Here is a 22,087-nt window from a genome sequence, read left to right on the forward strand (position 1 = left end):
CCCCCCATGTGACCCAAAAGAAATTGACCTAAAGTTTCACTAAGTTTGTCAAACATATATATTTTTTAAAGATAAAGATACAACAACACTTATAGAATAGCGGAAGCAATTAACATACACTCATACATCAACAACACATAAACACATTACAACTCTTAAGGGTCCCATGATGATGAATCACATTTAATTTTAATTATTACTAAAACCAATATATCCATATTAAAGAATATCTACAAGTACAAATTCCATTTAAATAATATACAATTATATATGATACCACTTGGCAATAAACATAATGCACAATCATCCACTATACAAATCACAGGGTATGAGAGGCTAAAATAATATACATCATGAAATAGATTACAACATCTCATAAGATCTATGAAATCAATACAATAGGTATAACCATCCATAATAGAAATACAAGATCAAATAGAAAGGAACATTTGCACAAACACATCCAACAATGACATCCGATGGTCGGATCTTAATGGTATAATAGAAAGCACTACCACCGACCTTGTGGAACCCAAAAAGGTCCACTTCCACCACACTTAAGAGATAGTCTCAAGTCACAAATAGGATAACAAACTCACAAGTCAAAACCAACATCTAGGTTCATGGAATCACCTGAAAGCAAACTATCTCAAAGGGTACCAAGACACAAGTATCGACTAAACTAAACAGGCAATGGCAGGAAGTGGTGCACCATATAGATCCCAATTAGTAGGTGACTACGACTCCCTTCCTCAACCACATCAGAAATGTCATACATAAAGTAAAACAGATAGGTACACCATACACATGCGAGTATGAGGTAAGTAACCATAGAATTGCATATAAATAATCCATCTACTAATCATCATTAAATAATTGAAAGTCACTAAATGAACATATATAACATCATCAAATCAATCATGAGATAATTGAAATAACTAACTCGATATATTAACCTAAAGTTTCACTAAGTTTGTCAAACATATTTTCATACATGTCAAATTTTGGCCACCAATTTTTAATCTAACTTTGGCCCTTTGATCTGGTAATGGTGTCTTTTCTTGACATCTTGTTTTGTTTCTGGTGATCGAGATTTTTTTCAGTAGGGGTCTTTTTCTAGCATTTTTTTTACCTTGACATTCATTTTCCCTTCAATTTTGGGCTTCTCACTAGCTAACATCAGTGCCACATCAGCATTGCATCACCACTTCTTGTCACCTCCTCGGCCTCTGTTTGGACCCACCTTCACTTTTTTGCTCATATCTTAGGCATATGAACTCTGTTTTTTGCAAACAAGATATCACTAGAAAGCTAGTTCCGAGTTGTCATAATGGTATAGTTAGTTTTTAGTTTTGATGCTTTTTTGATAGCATTTTCTACTATCAAAGTTAGGAGTTTAGTTTTGCACTCTAGGGGAAATATATTGAGCATCTGATCTCTGATTTGGGAATTCTTTATATTGTTGGAAAGGTCTTTCTAAGCTCTTTCCAATGATGCTAGTTATTTTTCTAGATTTTGCTCTAGGCACATTATATTCAGTCTTCTGCATTTTTGCATTCTGGTGGATATCTTGGTTGTTTTAAGTTTGGGGATCAAATTCATTGCTTCAAATGATTCGTCATGACTTGTACTATCTACTATATTAGTCTTATGTCTCTTCTAGTCTATTTAGACATTATTTGTATGCATTCTTGAAAATACACTGAGATAAAGTGCCATATTGTATTTGTATTTTGATTTCAGTTATTTTGCCTTGGTTTGTCTTCTGATTCAAATAGTGTCAATTGAGGACACTCATGTAAATTATTGTATTCTTGGGATTCATTATGTCTTGTGCCTTATTGTACATGCACTACTTTAATAAAGTTTCATGGGGGAGTTGATGTTTTGCCTTTGTTTGCCATCTTCCTTTGTCCAATGAGTGTCCCTTCTATGACATTAGCCTTATGATGTGTTTAAGATTGATCACCTCAGTATAGACATTATGTACTTTTTTGTGCATCTTGATCGTGGTTCCTTGACTTGTAGTTCTTTTGGCCCACTTTTCTAGTTGCCTATCACCTTAGCCTTGTCTACATTTGGGGGGGGGGTTCTTTTGTTGTTTCTCATGCTTCCTTGGTTTGATTAATTAGCTCTTCAGGATTTGGTGTTTCATGCCATCTATATCTTTGAGTTCAGTTGTTTGCCTTTGTGTGCCTCCTAATTTGATGCAAATTATAGTCCTCTCTACTTGGTCAGGGTCTATTTTAGTGGAGGTTCTTCAGATCAGCAGTTACTTTTGACAGAGCTTCAGTGATGTTCTTCATGATCAACTTTTGTTCCTATATTCTGGGACATTCCCTAGTTTGGAAGCTTCTTCAGTCCTTCACTAGTTTCTTTCAACATTATTTTCATCTCTTTTTGGAGTAGGGTTTTTCCCATGTGGTTTTCTCTATTTCTCCTCTTTTTAGAGATTTGGTTGTGCTTGGGTACCTCATCACAACTTGTTTGCTGGGACCCAATTCTACTTTGAGTAGTAGTTTCTAGGTTTTTAGCTACTCCCTAAGTTTATCTTAAGGAGGGGTGTTAGAGTAATTATATATTTGCTAATTAACTCTAGTTGCTTAAGCTAAACTTTAGGCATCTAATAATTAATTATTTTATTAATTATTTTGATGCAGCCTAGGTTAGACCTTTTTAGGGTTTTGATCTCCTTTATGAGGACAATCTCTCATTGTAAACATTTAATTGAGAATTGAGATTCATTCATTTTTGATAAGAGATTTATTTTTTGCTCATTAAGAATGTCTCACCTATCGATCTGGCAATTTTAGCCTCCATAAATTTTTGCTTCTCTTTCTATGACAGGGGATTCTTGGGAGCTGTGGGATTGATCTTTCATCAACTTCAACAATTGAAGCTCCAGACTCAGGAGTAAGAGGGAGTTCATTTGTCTATTGAACCACAACTTGAGATGCTTCACAATAATCATGAGGTGGAGCTTCCCCATTTCAAACCAGATTAGCTAAGATATTAGGAGGAATAACCTCCCCTAAAACCATACTTTTCAGCACCTCAAATTGATTAAAATTAGAATATGATTATTGGTCTTTGAAGGGCCTTTTTTGACCATGCCTCTTAGCCTGTGGGCGAGCAAGAATGAAGCTATCTTTATCTGGGAAAATATCATTTAATCGAGTCTTCCCTTTTCCTGCATTATTTGCTTGTGCATGCCCCTTAGCTATGTTATCCATATGAGCTTTACCTTTTCCTATAATGTTCATCTGACCACAACCATTGCTAGTAGCAGAGCCATCTGTCCCTTTAGAAGATGAGACCTAAGGGCATTAACATTGCAAATGACCATACTCATGACATATCTGACATCATAAAGAAAGGGATTCATAATCCAATTGCTGCACCTAGGAAGAAGACCCAAGTCAAATTTCCATAGAAGCTAGTAGTGGGTTATTAAAATTAATTTCAACACAGATTCTGGCATAAGAGAGAACCTTTTATCGAGGGGTTGATGTGCAATCACAACTGACTTTCCAAGCAAAACAACAATTGTTAGGATTGACCTTAGACATAATTAACAGTTACATGCAAATATAACCAATATCAAAAAATAATAGATCACACATAAGAGAACACAAGACACCAAGAGTTAATGTGGTTCACCCAATCCTTAGGCTATCCACCAACAACAAGTCCAATATTATTATTATCCAGTGATTACAATCTAATTACAATCTGTAATCCCTTATAGCTCAATACTGCCACAAGAACTAATTTTCACATCACAAATTATGAAAATCCTTAACCTTAAGCCTTTTTATACAAGATTTTGTCGCTTACAAAATTAGAGCTAGAATAAGTCATCCAATGGAAAAATAACAACCAACGCCTTTTACAATATAAGGGCATTTTTGGCTTTGGGGGTGCTGCCCCTAAAGACCCCCGTAGGGGCATTGCCCCTCAACCCCACCCTGTACTGCAATAGGGAGCGCACTTGGGGCACAGTCCCAAGACCCTATAAGGGTGCTGCCCCTTGACTCCATCTTGGGGGTGCTACCCCCAAACCCTCATAGAAATAGTATGGGGAGAAAACCACATCGAATAAACCTCTGAGTCTAATTAGGCTCCACATTACAACAATAATTTGACAAAGAATGTCTTCTTGCCAGAATTCAAGAGGAAGACTTGGTAGGCAAACACACACTAGCACATATGAGGGGAGATCTGCAACATAACTAAATCCTAAATGCCAAGGTTTAACAAATAACCCCACGTGGTTGTAAAAATAAGGACCTCTTCCAAAATATGATCTTGATCAGACATGCAAGAGAAAACAACAAAGAAATAACTATTCCTAACCAACATGATCTCCATATCTCCTTCCCTGTGCCACAAACAACGAATCCATTCCTCAAGAAATTTACATATCAAAGCATGCTTACTCCAATACTTAATGTCCTCCATCACTGCTTTTGGAGGAATAACCAAAACAGGGCGATCTTCAATTTGTAGAAGACAAATATTAACTTTTTAAAGCTTGGATCTCTCCCCCACATAAAATGATTTAGAATCCATTGCATGCATGTTTAAAAAAGAACCATGCATGTTCGAAAAAGAACCATCTTTTACCACTAACATAGAAGAAATCCTAGACCTACGATTTCAATTGTATTGATGATTATTGTTGTTTGGTAGAGTTGCAACTGCTGTCGTAGCTTTGGTGCCATTAGATTCCATAGTTTTCCCCAATGCCTATGGCTGATCCATCAACACTCCCTACCTGGCTTAATTTGGCTTAGAGCTACCTCGTTCTCTGGCTTGTTTCTTCAAGTTATTCGAACCTATGACCATTTTTCAATCTTTGTTCTCCCCTTTGAACATAAATGTTTAACATTACCACTCTGACAATATTAAATACATTCTTATCCTTTTATTTTTCTTAGCCTTCTCTAATTCCATACAAAATATTAATGCCCAAGAAATTGAGCTCTGACCAATAAAAAATCCAATATTTGATTATGATAATTAAATTTTAAAATACAAGATTAATAACCTCTACCTTTGACATTTTAGTTTATTCCATCGAAATTTATGTGGGTCGATGCCTTGTATATAAGGCAGGGACTAGAAATACTCAAATATACATATGTAGAATCTATTCCACAAATTAGAATTATTATTTGTCCTCGAAACATATCCATATATTATTAGTCCCTACTTATATATAGGCAGGGAACTAATGTTCCCACGTGCATGTCACAATTAATTTTTATTATCAAACCTCATGAACTACTAAAGTGTAAATATCATTTAAAATTTATTTTTTTAAAATCTAAAATTCTTATTTTTTGATTGGCTCCTAACAATCTTGCTGTGGGTAAAATTCATTTTTTGACACCAAAAAATATAAAATAAATCTCCAAAATATTCCTAAGAAATATGAAGATCTCCATGAAGAATTGGAAGAGAGCTACGGGGAACTATAGCCACTCATTGTTCATGGCAATAGGTAGTTGTATAGAGCTCCCATAAGACAACCTTCAAAAATAGCCATAGAGCTGCATATCTTGTCAAATTATCTAGAGCTCCTAAGAATAGAACAACCTAGGGAGGACAGTAGCTGTACAAAAACTAGAGAGAATACCCCTAATTCCTCCCAAGCTGGTGAAAACATATATGTTGTCCAATTGTTGTTCGTCATACCCAAATCTGGTCTTAATAGTCTGAGAATATATATCGAAGCTGTATGATGCTCCTGTGCAACAATGTCTAGAATTGCCATTCTATTGTGCAATGAATCCCAACATGTCTAAGCCTTATTTTTCTTGAAGTCAGAAGTGATTGTATGGAAAAAACAAAAAAGGTTTTTTTTAATGAAATGGATAAGATTTTTTGTTTTGATTATTTTTTGTTAGGAGTAGATATTGGAAGGTGATGATAAGTTTGTTGTTTGTTGTCGCTGAAAATGCCTCTCTGCTTCCTTTTGAGAATTTGGCTTTGTTGTTGCAGTGAGTGACAACAACGGGTTAATTTTTGGGTTACATAGAAATGACATGACAATTTCACCAATACACCACAGTTTCTTCTGAATGCAATATCTTTACTACTTAAATGTTTTTGTAGATAAATAATGTGTATGTCACTCTTTCCAAAGCAGAGGATTGAGCCCAATATGACCGTTAGGTAGAGATGTAATAGAGGGTCACATGGTGTAATACTGAGAAAGTAATCAATATCGACGAACCCTAAAAAATTAAATACTTTTAGAGTTGTTTATATATTTATTCAGTAAAACATGTAAATAAATTGTTGTTCAAATTTTGGTGTAAGTTTGATGATTGGGTTTAATTTATTTCTACTTCCAAAAGTAATTGCGTCTATTAAATTTTCATGGAAGGAATCATATGTATCAGTGGAGAGTAAATATGTGGGCGTAATTATAGAAATCGATAGACCACAAATTTAAATAATATATAGCACATAAACAGTAAATAAACATAATATTTTACCCCATCATATTTTGAGTCATAATAAAGGTTTGGAGTCAATATCTGATAGTCATAATAAAGCTTTAGAGTCAATATTTTTCAGACTAACACTTTCATGATTGTTTAATTTAATATTGGCACTATATGGCCTCTAAGAAAGCTATATTAAAGGGTTGCTTAGTTGTGGATATGGACGAGTATAGCATTAGTTTTACATGATACAAAAATAGACATAATAATATAATACTAGTATATAGTGACATTTGAATATGTTTTGATCCTTGAATTTGTGCAAGAAAGGTATCTGTCCGGATGATCAAGGTGCTTTTCAGTTTGATGAAGTATATGAGGTTATACTAAGGCATCATGTTGGCATCTCGTACATATGGGATATAGACAAAATGCAAACAAAATAGTATGTAGAAAATACATATAAAATGGGGAAAATCATGGAATAAAGTAACTATACTATGAATGTGACTAAATACAAATAAAGTTATGTGGTTGATGGTTTCTCTCTTTTTGATGTTAAATGATAAATGTAGAAGTGTAATAAAATTGTTATAGCTAACTTCTAGTTTTTTGTCATGCTTTTTACTAATATCTAGAACCCTTGGGGAAAGGAGTGACCAATAAATGATGGGCATGACATCATAGTATTTTATATTAAAAAAAATAGATTGAACTATTTTATATTTGAAAAAAACAAATTATCTTATAAATAAGAAAAACAAATTGATTCTTATTTTCTTATGTTTAAACTAATTTGTATTATACAAATTAGTTTCAAATATTTTGGTAAGAAAAATATTTAAAATAAAAAATAAGAAAATATTTTTTATCAAATGATAATGAATATTTTTCAAAATTAAAGTAATATCTATCTAATATACATATATTGCCTAAAAAAAAAAACATTACATTTATATAATTTTGAAGACTATTTTTAATTTTAAAAATAAAATGATTTAAAAAAATTAAAATACGAGTTAAATATATCAAAACTTATTTAAAAAAATCATACTAAATTGGGATACACAATTGCTCTTCACATGACTTTAACAATAATGGATGTTCTATAACAACAATAGATGTTCTGCAAGTGTGTGGACTTGATTTAAGATTAAATGATTTCTTATTTTTTTAAAGTATGAAGTACCAATAAGAGGGACTCGAGCTCTTTTATGATTCTTGTTATGCCATTAGTTAAAAAATATAAAATAAAAATAAATAGTTTATTTCATTGTGAGATGGCTATCAGGATTTAATTGTGTGTTTTTGAGTCAAACTCATTGACCCATGATTCATGAGGAATCCATCTCTCCTACTTATCAATTTATTTCATGATTAATAAATTACTATTTATTTCATGATTAATAAATTACTGTTAATAAAATGTACACCCTCCCTCAAGTTTCCTATCGGCCCATCCTATAATATGCAGAAGCTTTTACCCGCTCACTCCCCGGAAAAAACAAACCCATTCTCAGGCAATTGAAACATCCCTCACCTTTCACTTGTAGCCAATATTTTTTCTTTGAATATGCCTCGAAAATCTTGTCTCGGGCTCAATATTTTAGGAGCATTTAGGCCACCCTGTTGTAGATCTACTTTTCGTTTATTTTGAATAGATTGAAACAGCAGTCGTAGGGTGATCCGTTTTGGTTCGTCTCGTTTTCAACATATTTCTGCTTTGGCAAGGTTTCGTAATATTTCTTCTGCAGGCTCTGCCCATTTTTCGTCATCGACATTGTGGACAGCATGAGACGATGTGCGCAGAATTTTGAGGTCAGCCACTTGCCATTGTTTCAGTGAGTTGTTTTAGGAACCTGTATACTGGTGGATAATATTATGGTTGTGTTTTATTTTATTCCAGAACAATCCTGCTGTTTTTTGGTTAATTGAAGGCATTGGTTCTGTGGTTTTCTGTTTTCAATTTTCATATATATGATATTATTTTAACACCTAGATCCCTACTTGTTTCTTCATGTAGAGCTATTTTGAATTGTGAACGAACTATATATGATGGATTTAAATTTTGTTTTCTGATTTGATGTTGATTGCATTTTATCCCTGAGAACCAGGTGTAGGCCAATTTGGCGTCTACTTTTTTTTTCAAAATTTTTTCCCCTTTTGGCGTGCTAGCCAAGATATTGTCACTGATGTTCACTCGGACCTGCAATAGAGATGGAATAATGATTCTGGAAGGAGTTGACATTAATGAAGAAATATGGAGGGTGAAGGTTTCCATCCCAACCTCCTTGTGTGTCCAGTTGGGGTTTCATACTGCAGTAAGACACCAAGAAGAAGAGTTCAAAACCTCCATGCCCTCAAAGCGTACAATTCCACACCTTTATACCGTATTGGTAGCTCCAAGAAACATAAGCTTGTAAACTGGTAGACCTCCAAAAAATAAAAACAAATTATTACCTATGAATGCCAAAACCTTGCAAACGGCCAACAAAAACAAGCATGTTATTATTTGTCAAAATATTTAATATCTTTTTATTAAACTAAGCGTTTAAAAACATTTTGTCCTTGAGATCACTAAGTTCAGAATGCTGAGATGTTGGGGCCATGACAGTGCCACTTGCCAAAATGTTGCATGTCCTCAAGCAACTCCCGTTTTGGATGCTCTACAGCTTCTACGAACTTCCTAGTGGCGTCCTTGAGTTGAAGTTTCATCCATTTTACCAATTACTCCGGAATGACCTTTTTCCTTAGATTCTTCATTCTCACATCTAGGATTGCTTCAGTCTCTAAAATCAAATTTCTCTCATTTTCCAGTGGGGGCAATTCTAATGAAGTGGTGACTTACTGTCCTGAGGCCTTCTTCAGGCAAGACACATTGGATTGTGAATTCTGCCGTTTTCAGGGAGTTCCAGCTCATATGCAACTGCCCCAACCTTCCTTACCAAACTAAGGTAACTGCAATAGCATGTTTGAAAGGAGTATTTGTTAGAGTACATCAGTGGCCTCTGAGTTCTTGAGATGACTATGTGTCTTCTTGTGACGTTTAGGAACCCTCAATATGGATTTAGTTCAACAATGATACAGGACGCATAAATAAGTTTGGTTCTGATACGGGTTTGGATATGCGGGTTGAGCAATAATTTTTTCCTTGGGTTTGGGCTCGACCATAAATATGTATGTGCTCGCGAACACACACACACACACAATGCTCACGCATAGATGTCTATATATACACACATATCTATATAAATATTGATATGTTATAAATTTGTATATGTCATGTACATGTTCATACATATAATGATAATAAGCTAGAGGTGTGATACTCATAAATCCATAATTGCCAATAAAATTCAAAAATAAAATGCCTCATGGATCATATTTATAATTTGCAAAAGTCTCAAAATGTATTTGCAAAAGGATTTTTAAGGGCGCAAAATAATTTTTTAAGGCACCTGGGCCCCATTTTTAGGTACCCACAGCCATGGGTGCACCTGGCTTTGACGGGGTTTGCCCTGAGTGTGGCTCGGGCACCTAGGTTCCTACCACAAGCACCAAGGTCGAACTTGAAGGTCAACCAGACCAGAAATGAAACCTGGCCTCAAATATGGGAACCTGGCAACTTAGCAAGTTTGTGATAGGTGGTAAGGTGACCTAGTTTAAATGTCAAATCATTTTGAGATGTTATTTGATCATAATGTGCCAACTTTAGTAGAATTTGTGAGCAATTAAAGTGCCCATGTAAAGGCCATTTTTTAAAATGTGAGTTTGTTGACATTTTTTTGGTTAGCTAAAGCTTTATGGTTTTGTTTTGTTTTATTTCTAGTGATGTTAATTGAAACAATTATAGCTTGGAATGGCTTGTCAAAATAGTAATAGACATTTTCATATTTTCCAGACGTAGGTGTAATTGTTTTAAGTTTTGTAGGTGAGTAATATTTGTATCTGTTGGCATACTTTTTAAAATGTGAGCTTGTTTGACTTTTTTTTTTTCGGTTAGCTAAAGCATTATGGTTTTGTTTTGTTTTATTTCTAGTGATGTTAATTGAAACAATTATGGCTTGGAATGGCTTGTCAAAATAGTAATAGACATTTTCATATTTTCCAGACGTAGGTGTAATTTGTTTTAAGTTTTGTAGGTGAGTAATATTTGTATCTGTTGGCATAACATGGTATTTCTTTCACACAATGGCATTGAATGGTATTTGTAGTTTCGATCCTTGTAGGGGACTAATAAGTCTTTATTTGCGTGTACTTATTTTTCAGGTGTAACAAAATTGTGGCTTGTGGAAAGTCATGAAGTAATTAAGGATGAGGATAATGATGGTTGGATGTAGGGAGAAGACGATGATGGCATTTCTTTAAATTTTCTTTGGCACATCCCTGCAACCTCCTAAAGGTGCATGTTCTATACTTGTCAGTATTCTAGAAAATTGGATTAGTTGACACAGAGCCGAAAGGATGGTGCTGGTAACTGCAGTAAGGGATTATGTAAGCAGAATGCTCCGAGACATTTCAGGCATGAAAGTCCTCATCCTGGACTCAAACACGGTATGAATCCTCTTATGCTTCTCACATTTTCTCAATGAACCAATACCTATGTTTGTTAAATCTGAAAATGATCAATACCTACTTCTATTAAATCAGAGCTCTGTAGTTTTCTGCAATGGAATATCATGATTGTTATTGAAATTTATCTGAAAGTATAACAATTCACAATCCGTACTGAATTCTGTCTGAAAGCAATAGCCTAAAGCAAGATTGCTTGCTGGGATCTGAATTCGGTGGAAGTTGGATTCATATGATTAACATTGATATAGCAGGTCAAGATCTATGAGAGATTTCAATTTTTTTATTTGGTACTGGATGTATGCTTTCCAGATTTGTCCATCAGAAACAATGTTGAACTTATTTGATAGTTGACAACCTTTTATATCTAAGTTACCAGATTCTCTCCAGCAACCCTCAAATTCTGGTTCAATTCTGTCCGAAGTCTGGTCCTTGTCAAATTCTCGCCAAATTCTCCTAGAGAGCCACAGATTTGCTGCAAGATCTGTCAGAGGAATCTGAGCGGAATTCAGAGCGAATTTTGAAGAGTTTGCTGCCCAGTAGCCGAACCTGAGCTGAATTTGGTCTCAAAACAAATTGTTTTTACCTTTTTAAAGCATTTTTATTTCCTAATTTGGTTTATTCGATCCTCCCAACCCTAAAAGTGACCACTAAAAAGGCCAAAAAATATGGTTTATATGTCATTTATGCATTTGTGAGTGAAAATGAAAACTTGTTTATAGAGGAAATACAAATTGCCAATTGGTGAAGTCCAAATTGACAATTATAGAGGAATTTCTTTAAAAAACAATGATATATTCTTTAAATCCAGGGCTTCAAATCTGAATCTCAACTTTTGATCTAGCTTGGTTAGAAATCCTCCAACCAATATAAAAAAATTTCAGATAACTGCAATTATCTTTTGATGATTCCTTTCATTCTCAAACTGTCCCTTGATATGGAAATATGTCCCATGCATGCGACCAAGTAAGTGTATGAAGTATGTATGGCTAAATGATGCAATTAGTATCCTATTATATTGAAACATAGATATGGTGGTGTATTTTCCTATGTTGCTTTACTATTAGCAAAGTGGTTTATGAACTTATCCTATTAGCAAAGTGGTTTATGAACTTACTTTTTCTTGGATACACAGACACACATATATATTTTAAAAGATATGTTTTGCTACGGACAAACCCAAAATATTTGAATGAATTTTGAACCTGAATCTCGAACCCGCATCTGTACTAGAATCCGAACTGGCAACTTAGTTTTATATCACAGCCTTGCCATTTGTTGGATGAAGTTATGGATTGGATGGATATGATGTCCGACCAGCCAGACCTTTGCCTAAAATACTCACACCCAGATGTAACTTCATTCCATGACCAACAAATAAGGTCATCTAGCAGTATGGAAATTTTACAATCCCTGGATTTTCATTGTATCAGCAATGGAGGATATTTCACCACCAAATCCAATCTTAACTGCAGTTTTTCATCCTAGGCTGTGCTTGAACAAACTTGATCTCCACAGTTATGGTTTCTAGAACTATCAAATATTTATAATGCCCAAATGATTCCATTTAGCCCTATGAGAACTTTTCGAAAGAATATTTTTAAAACTCACTGTTTTTATAAATAAAGTTTTCAGAATTCAATTTTAAATTCAACTTTTAAAATATTAATTCTTTTTTCTTATCATTTATTTTTACTTTTATTTAGTTGAGGCAAAGTCACTTATTTGAATATAATTAAAATAAATAAAAGCTGCCCAAAAATATTAATTTAGACAACTTAATTTTACTGATTAAATTATTTTTTCTCCAAATGCTTAGGCTGAAAATGGGGATATTGTAGTCCTCCCTTCCCAAAGTTTGTTTGTCCCCAAAAAATCTGGACCTGTATGCAAATAGCAGGATGCCAAATCAGCCTTATGAATGCTCTACCATAAGTCTACTGCATCATTATGATACATCTATGCTTGTTAAGTTTATCAATCTCTGTTACACTCTGAAGCAAATCCCTACCCCCATCATAAAAATACCTAGATCTTAAAGCCAACTTGGTAGTATGCTGTTCCGAATGCCTAATGGGTTTGCTCCTCTACTCTATTTACATCTGGAATACCGATTTGCCAAGTTTCTGTTTCTTTATCCATATCTAAACATAATAAGAACCCATCAAAAAGTATTGAGAGGCTTGCAAAATTCAGATGCTCTCTCTATGGAAGGAAGCGCCTTGCATTAGAGTGTTATACTTTATCTCTTATCTATACCACTCTTATGTGTTGTAAAAAACATGACCAAAACATCTGTAAGCTGGTTGAAAGAACAAAGATGGGCCTTACAATGCAGTCAATGTGAAATTTACTGGCCTGCTTCATTGGAAATCCCAAACAATCACTTGAATTCCATACCTCATCATTCTCATCATAGTAGTTTTCACAAATCAGATCTTGTAAAGATTATTTTGTACAGGTAATCCTTCATCACCCTTAAGCTCATTAATTCCTTCAATCATTTGTTTGACCTCCATAGTCCCTGTATTAAATTCTTGTTCCTTAGATTTGGCTGCAATAGGTGATTGATTTTCTGCCTTGTAGAGAGAAATGTGAGCTGAATCAACTTCTAGGCTTACTATTCCACAAAACAGGGCACCAAAGAAAAGAGACCAAACTTTATTGGCAAATTTACACTCAAAGAAGAGATGCTCAAAAGTTTCAAGGCAATTACAAGCTGAACAATGCAATGGTTCAATGCCAATAGAGGAGAGAACAGACACAACAAGTTTTCTGAACAACCACATCCATCGAAAACAAGATTTTTTAGGTTCAAGAGGGGAATGGCAAACATTAAAAAATAAAGTGCCAACTAGAGCCAGCCACCAGAGGCCACAACATTGATTGATCCATATGAATACAGAAGATTCATCTTTTAGCATATTATAGATTTGCTTCGTTGACACATCAAACAATATATTGCCATCATACCATTTCAATTGCAACAGAAATTGATTATTGTCATAAACTTTACCAGGAAAAAAATTACTAATAGTTCTAGCAATTAAAGTATGTCTTTGAGATGGGTATACCAAAATTTTCACTAATCTCTTATTAAGTCCCCATCCAGTTATCAATCAGAATGTCTCCAATCAGTGAGATGCCCTTGACATTCCATACTACGGGAAAACAGCTTTGAGTCAAGGCCATTGGTTTAGCATTAATGTATATTCCCCACCAAATGGATCTATCAGTAACAAGATAAGTTGGAGGTCCTCCAATAACACTCTTAGAACATAGCAACTTTCTTACCTGAACCCAAGCACTCCATAAAGATGCAAACACGTTAGACCCCAAAATTTTCACATCAAATTCTCCAAAAATCCAATCTCAAAGAGGAACTTTTGTCCATTGTTTGCCTTTCTTAATGGTAGATCTGCAGATATTGTTTCTAACCAGGATTTTCCAAGGTTCATTACTATGTTGGGCTTTGAAAATCCATTTTGAAGATAGGGTAGTACCATGAGCTTTAGGTCCCTAAGACTCAATCCCCCAATTCCTTGGTCTACAACACCAGTTACATTTGACAAAATGTCTCTTAGTCCTGCCCATACCATCAGACTAAATGAAGTCCCTCAAAATTTTGTCAAGTTTATTGCTTCGATATTTAGCAATGAGCCAAGATGATGCATAATATATAGCATGGGTTGCCAACACCTTTTGAATAACTTGAACTCTCTCTGTGAAGGATAGCATATGGGTTTGCCATTTGATGTTCTTCCTTTCAATCTTTGAATTAATCCACTGCGACATTTCTTTAATTGAGGGATTAATTGCAAATGGTATACCAAGGTACCTAATGATGGTATTACGAACAACCCATCCCCAACCCCTTAGCGATAGCAAAGAAGGGGGAACCTCAGACCAACCAAGAACAGTAGATTTTTGAGGGGCCACTTTTGCATCTGAAGCCAAGCAGAAGAAACTCAATCTGTTCATGACATTGCCAAAATTCACATCAGAGAGCTTCGAGAATAAAAGAGTGTCATCTGCAAACTGGGCATTTATCACTTCCTTTCTATTAGGTATGGAAATACCTTCAATAGGAGGACCCACCTCTGTAGCCCTTAAAATGAAAAAAAGAGCATCTGCGATTCTGCAGCAATGACAAACAATGCCGGTGTAATAGGGAAGCCCTGTCTAATAGACCTTTTATGGGGGATAGGCTCAGAAATTTCACCATTTACTTAAATAACAGTAGAGAAATATTTAAACAGTATTGATATCCATTTGCAATAATATGGAGGTAAACCAAAGACTTGAAGCATTCCTATAATAAATAGCCATTCCACTCTATCATAGGCCTTCTCAAAGTCTGGTAGAATCATAGACGTATTTAGATTATCAATTTTAGACCAATTCATGGCTTCCCAACTAGCGATTAAATTTTCCAAATGCATCTACCTTTAACAAAACTAGTTTGAGTTACTGAAATGATCTTATTTATAATCTTGGCAATTCTTATAGGTAGCAGCTTAGCAATAATCTTATATGATAGGTTGAGAAGAGTAATGGACCTCCAATTTTTAACCAATGTCTTATCACCACTTTTAGGGAGTATTTTTATTATGTCTCTATTAATATTCTCACCCAGTGATCCTTTACCAAAGGCACCTTAATAAAGTGTGAAAAGTTCTATACTAACCCATTCACAATTTTGCTTATAGAATTCTATAGGGAGCCCATCCAATTGCGGAGACTTCCCATTAAGCCATTGATTTGATGGCATCTTCAATTTCTTTTAAATTAATATTCTGCTCCAACAGCTTGGCATCCTCTTCAGAGACCTTCTTTGGGATCAGCTTTAAACATCATTTTAAGGCTCTTTGATTCTTAGCCTCGTGTTCTGATGTAAAGAAGTTTTAATAGAACTTGTATATTGCTGTCAGGATCTCTTTGTTATCTTTTCTCAAGCCATTATCTATTTGAATTTCCTCAACGAGCTCCCTTTTTTGCTTAGCTCTGATGCCAATACATACTAGCTCTGACTTTTTTCCCCTAAATTTCATAATTTTGAATTCTTCTTAGTTCCATCTTAGCACAAACTAGTTCCTCTTCCAACTGTTTATTATTACCCTTTTCCTCAAGTCCCTTTTCAATGACATGAAGTCTTTCTTGAAGGTACACTTCATCACTCCTGTCTTTAGGTTTCTTTTTACCAATGATTTGAAACATCTTCCGCCAGGTTTCAATATGGTGATCCCATTGCTGTCTAGGAGAACATCCAAGATTACAAAAATTGGACAGTCGAGTAGCCATTTAAATGGCCTCCATGGAATCTTCATCTTGAAGAAGGAAAACATTGAGTTTAAACATGTTCTTCCTCCTTTGTCTATTGCTGGGGGAGTGATGTTCATTTATGTAAATGCATGTGAAATGGGTGAGTGATCAGCAATACTAGCCTGGAAGACTTTAACAGGGTAGCTTCCAGGAGGAACTAAAGGCAGTGGCATCGGCATACGCTCTGTCTAATCTGTAGTGTAAACCCTTTGCTTTCCAGATTGATTGTTACACCATGTGTACCAGATTCCATCTCCATTATTCTTTCTTCTCTCCATTGGGTCAACAATTTTCAACCTTCTTTTGAAATTGGCCTAGACCAAGTATTCATTTCCTTTCCAAGAGTGACTGGTTCCACCATTTGTCTTCGTTACTTTCAACCATATTAAAGTCTTGTATAATATTCCACTGAGCATCGGGGAGATTGTTAGACAACCACTCCCAAAAGCAAGCTCTATCTCTGTAATCATTAGCAACATTTATGTTGCAGATTCCCAGCATTTTGTCTTTGTATTTGAGTAAAGTCCACTGGGCCATTTGACATGGAGAAACCCCCTTAGCCTCAATTTTATCAGCCTATTTGAGACTAATGAGGATAGCAGGCCTCCCCTTCCCCTTATCATGATTAGTATACATACAGGTAGCTTTATCCCACAGAAATTTTAGTGTGTTATAAGCATGAGATCCCACAACATTAATCTCTTGCAAGCACGTAATGTCTTTTTTCAGCAAACTATTACACCATTTCCTGGCAACATACTTCCTTTCTAGAATTTCAAGGGCACGTATATTCCAGCTATGTATATTCATCATCACAGTTTATTTATTTGGGTGTTTCTGATTCTTGTGAACCCTGTTAAAACATTCAGGCATTGCTGAGTGAACAACATGTTTGTTTCCACCTCCTACAGAGTTAGATATTGATTGTCTTTCTATGAGTTCCTATTTTTTCTTAGAATTTTTACTTAAAACCTCTGTGAATTGCTCCCCTTCTTCCATCAACATCTCTTCTGACTTCTCACTGGAAATAATCTACTTATCATCTTTTTCCTTAGTGCTGGGGGTATTGGGTTCATGTGAGAGACTGTTCTGTTCTAATAGACACTGTATAAGACTCCTAATTTTTTATTTGCCTTTTGTTTAGTGGCTTATAGCTAAGGACAATGGGTCCAATATAAGGCATTGATGCAATTTTAACATCGTCGTTCACACTTTTTCAATACTGCCTTAGTGTCTCAAATGTAAATATTTCTGTGATAACATTGGCATAGTAATTTTTATCATCCACTCATGAGTTGCAAAATTGGATATTATTTTCATGCTTAAGTGTTCTTGATAAATGTACTCAGAGTAGAGGCATTCCAAACCATTACAGCTTTGTGAATTTCCATATCATCCTTATGATGTAGAATATTCGGCAAGGCAATGCAAATATCATTGTCCTTACCTACAGTCTTGTTTTTCAAACCTGGCTACAAATATTTTATGCATGTAGAGATGAGCAATATTAGATATGGAGACTTGCTTTTGTTATGATAGGGCTAAGAGGGGTGTGGAGGCCTACTGTGGTATGGGTAGTAACCTAGGGTTTGGATCATCTAGTGTTCTTCACTATTAAGCTATTATAAAGTGAAGAAGGAAATTATAGCACAACAAAGAGGGAGGTTCTTGGCATGGTGTATTTAGTGTAGAAACCCCAGCATTACTTATTGACAACACCATATATATTATATGTAGACCATCAAGCATTGATTGATAGATTTGGCAAACAAGCCCATCATTTAGGGTCTAAGTGAGTGGAGGGTTAATGTTACTAGGAGAATTCATATTTAAATTCATTGTTTGGCCAAGGAAGAGTCATGCCATAGTAGACCTGCTATACAGGATAGAGTTTGGAGGGCTACTCGAAGGTATAGATGCAGACTTTTTAGGTTCTCTTTAGTTCCATATCTCTGTGGTATTACTATGGTATGAGAACACTGGAGAGTTCTTATCCACATCTTCATTCTTGAGGGACATACAATATGCAGAGCAAAGAAAACTGGCGCAAAAGGCAAGAGCTTTTCAATTGGTTAATGGGTTGTACAAATGGGACCTGACTAATTATTATAAAGATGTTTAATGCAGGAGTGTACTTAAAGAGACATGCAAAGGCATGATCATTGGCCACAACATGGAACACACTTCTAGTAGGTTCATGGTTGCCACCTCACAGCCAACCAGCCAGCATGAACCAGTGTGAGGATATCAATACAATTGACCTTCACCTAAACAAATAGAGCAATCACAAATATAACATTAATGGAGCTACATCCTCACATGCACCAACCTGGCACATCAAAATAGCTTCCACTGCAGAAAATCTTGATAACAAGATGTAAAACATCTGCCAGTCATATATCTTCCTTATGTTGTCATTATAAATGACAAGCATTTAAGGAGTTTTTAAACAAAAATACTGTTCTAAAAAATTCTAGGAGTTAACATGGTGGCTGTAAATTGCAGTGAAAGTCTGCCACAAAATTAGAATTGCATCTACAATTGGAAAACTAATTCTATCAAAATTAGAATCCAACAACAGTGCTTCTTTGACATAATGCAAAGTTCTGATCATTAAGAGAGAACCACCTTCCATGGTAATTTAATCACCGCATCTAGAAAGTGCAGTGCCTGCCACTAATGCTTCTCTTTCTGCTTCATAATTAGATATCACTCCCAAGAAAAGGAAGCCACCAGGCTAAAAATTTACCTTATACCATTTCTTAATACAAAACCAGCCCTATATTTCTTAGGTCATACCAATATGTAATAAGCATTATCTAAACTTAATTTCACAAAGTCCTCAAGAGGGGGGTCTTATTGAGCACTTGATGTAATATCAGCTCCTTTGGCATCTATGACTTCAAGTGTTATTTGCTCTTGCCCATGAACAGGTGACGTTTTTATAATTTGTTGATACATGTGAAGTGGAAACTATTTTGTTAATTCCTTGTTGGCATTGCCTGGTTCGTTAAATAAACAATTTTAAGTGAGTGCCAAATTATTGTGGTCCAATCAGCATTCTGTGGTTTTAGTAAATACTATTGCAGTAGTTAGCAAAGGGATTGGGTCTGTGGAAGGTCCTCTTTAATCTACTGAGCTTTAATCAAGCACCACCCTAAATAAATCATTTACTGTGTTATTCTTGTATAAGCAGTCTGGTATATACTTTTCCTTATATGTATATTATTGCAATCCCCTGGTATCCTTACTGGTTATTTTTCGGCAGTCAAGCTTTGGACTTGGATGCCTCCATAATCGAAAACATACTAGCTCAAAATCAAAATGTATTGATCTCTTGTAGCCTTTATGCCGGGTTTCATTGAATAATAGGTTTCTGTTTCTCTACTCTGTATTCACTCAATAGACAATAATTAGGCAGTAATACTAATTTATTCCTCAGCTTCTTCCTCTATTATTTTTTATATTGAAATCGTTTACAAATCTTGTGCTTATTCAAGCAACAACATGAGAATTACAAACTTATTCAAGCTCCTTTCGAGCAACCACACTAGAAACAACATTTGGAAGACCAAGGGTCACAACTTAGAATCCACTTTTTACAATGAGACAAATACAACCAATAGAAGACCAAGAGTCACAACTTAGAATTCCACAAAGATGTCCATCTTGGGATTTGAACTTGGGTCTCCACAATGAGAACTCATAGCTTCAACCAACTAAGCTAAACCCCTTGGACCTCTTCCTCTATTATTGAAATAAATATTATATTTATATATTTATTTAATTCATCAGGCTTTTCGCTCCTGTAACTAAATAAATATTATTATTTATTTAGTTATCCTAATCCTAACTTTTTCCACAACTAATTAAATAAATGCTCCTATTAAATTAATTAATTCCTTATAACTAAATTGCCTGGTAGAAGCTGTTGTGCGAAGTCTGCCACAATAGATAATAGATGGTGGCATGTCTCTTATTGAAGTAATTGATGGAGTTCAGTTTTTTCTATAGGATGTGGACTGCTGTTAAATTTCTGAAAATCTGAAGTATTGAGTATGCTAACTTATATTGTCCATACCTGTGTAAACAAACAATTGAGTTAAAACTGTTAATGATTAGAGATGTGGGCCAGATTGGTTAGAAACTATGGACTCTCAAAGGCACTCCTCATAAGAGAGTAAATTAGAAAAGGCCAACAAAATATATGATTAATCAAACTGTGAAATGTTCTCAAATACTTGCCATGGTTATTTCATTTATTGTTCACTTGAATCTCTTTAAATTAGGGTTTGAATACAATTCATACTTAGTGGAATCATCTATAAAGATGTAATAATGTGCAAAAGGGCTACCTTTACCTTCCTAAATAATAGATTGCGCTACAGATTTCAATATAAGTGACCTCCTTACAGACTCTAAATGGAAATCACAGCTTTTACATAAAAAGAGAGCAGGTAATGGAAGGAAAATTCCACATGCAGTTAACTTATATCTTGTAAATCGAGGTAATGAAATTTACAGGTATACTGGCTATTGGATCAACTTGTGTTAATACTGTGTGTCTAGCCTTGGTGGTGGGAAGCTTTCAGGAGTACGATTTTTACAATGAAAATGTAGTTATTGTACAATGCCCATGTTTGATAATATTGGTTATCTGCGAACGTATTAATTGTCCAAATTAAATTTGTTGTCATCTTGGGTAGGTTTATGTGTCACGGTTGTGTTCCTCTTGGCAACTGTTGTGTCCTTTAAATATTTGTGCATTGCTAAGGAAAGGAAGCATGGTATAGTCAGATGAACTTGAATCCTTGGCCGACCATCTCTAGTCTTCTTCTGTATAATAATTTCATGAGCAAATAAAGACATTTTATTCCTGATCTCTTATACAATGCCATCTTTATTACTCATTTATGCAATTTATCAGATATAGCAGTAAACAGATGGCCTGTGAAGAGCAAATACATTTCCACAATCCATGAGATAAGCAAGCTGCTTCTGGATTTGATTGTGTGAGCATTTTTGCATCAATGTTTCGGATGACTTGTTGTTACTACATTTTGCATCCTTGTTTATTACCATTATGAAAGGCCTAAGGTCTATTGGAAATGCATCATTAATGAAATATTGTAGTTGTCAAGTCCCTCTGTTAGCAAGGTGGTTGTGTTAAATTGAAGTGTTCAACTAAATGGTTTTTGGTGAAAATTGTGCTGTGCTTTTTGAATCTTTGTCAGCCTTTTAACTTTAGCAACTATGGAAAGCATTTTATGATTCATTCTAGTTTTGTGTGTATATTTTTAGAGATACAACTTGTTTGAGATGGCTCTAGCCTACCATTTTACTGCATGTTAGAGGATCTAATCATCAGAGATTTGTATCAGTTCATTGTGCTAATATTTGACTCAACTGATGAATACGGAGTTTTATTTGTTACAGGTCAGCATTATAAGTGTGGCTTTCTCTCAATCAGAGTTACTGCAAAAGGAAGTGTTTCTGGTTGAAACATTGGAAACTGTCTCAAAAGAGATGATGACACATTTGAAAGCAGTTTGCTTTCTACGTCCTACAGCAGAAAACATTCAACACTTAAAAAGACACTTAAATTTTCCACGCTTTGGAGAATACCACTTGTGTAAGCTCTGTCAAATATGCATGTCATATTGTTTTCTGCCCTTCTTGCACATGATTTGCTTGCACTTTTTCTGCCCTTCTTGCGCATGGTTTGGTTGCACTGACGG

At 35.0% G+C, this 22,087-nt stretch overlaps 1 protein-coding gene across 2 annotated transcripts in view; it reads left to right on the plus strand.

The window, feature by feature from the left end:
• Nucleotides 1-7,842: 7,842 nt before the first annotated feature.
• Nucleotides 7,843-22,087, plus strand: part of VPS45 (vacuolar protein sorting 45) — a 79,968-nt gene continuing 65,723 nt past the window's right edge. Inside the window, exons 1-3 of one of the 2 annotated variants that reach the window (XM_089833250.1) lie at nucleotides 7,843-8,296; nucleotides 10,725-11,009; nucleotides 21,786-21,981. In XM_089833250.1, coding sequence (XP_089689376.1) covers nucleotides 10,920-11,009; nucleotides 21,786-21,981 — 286 coding nt within the window. In that variant the 5' untranslated portion in view covers nucleotides 7,843-8,296; nucleotides 10,725-10,919. The remainder of the gene's footprint in view (nucleotides 8,297-10,724; nucleotides 11,010-21,785; nucleotides 21,982-22,087) is intronic. The other variant, XM_089833249.1, reaches the window with a different exon arrangement.

This window comes from Cupressus sempervirens, chromosome 5, assembly GCF_028749045.1.
Source record: "Cupressus sempervirens isolate cs-2001-9-10 chromosome 5, ASM2874904v1, whole genome shotgun sequence".
Classification (NCBI taxonomy): domain Eukaryota; kingdom Viridiplantae; phylum Streptophyta; class Pinopsida; order Cupressales; family Cupressaceae; genus Cupressus; species Cupressus sempervirens.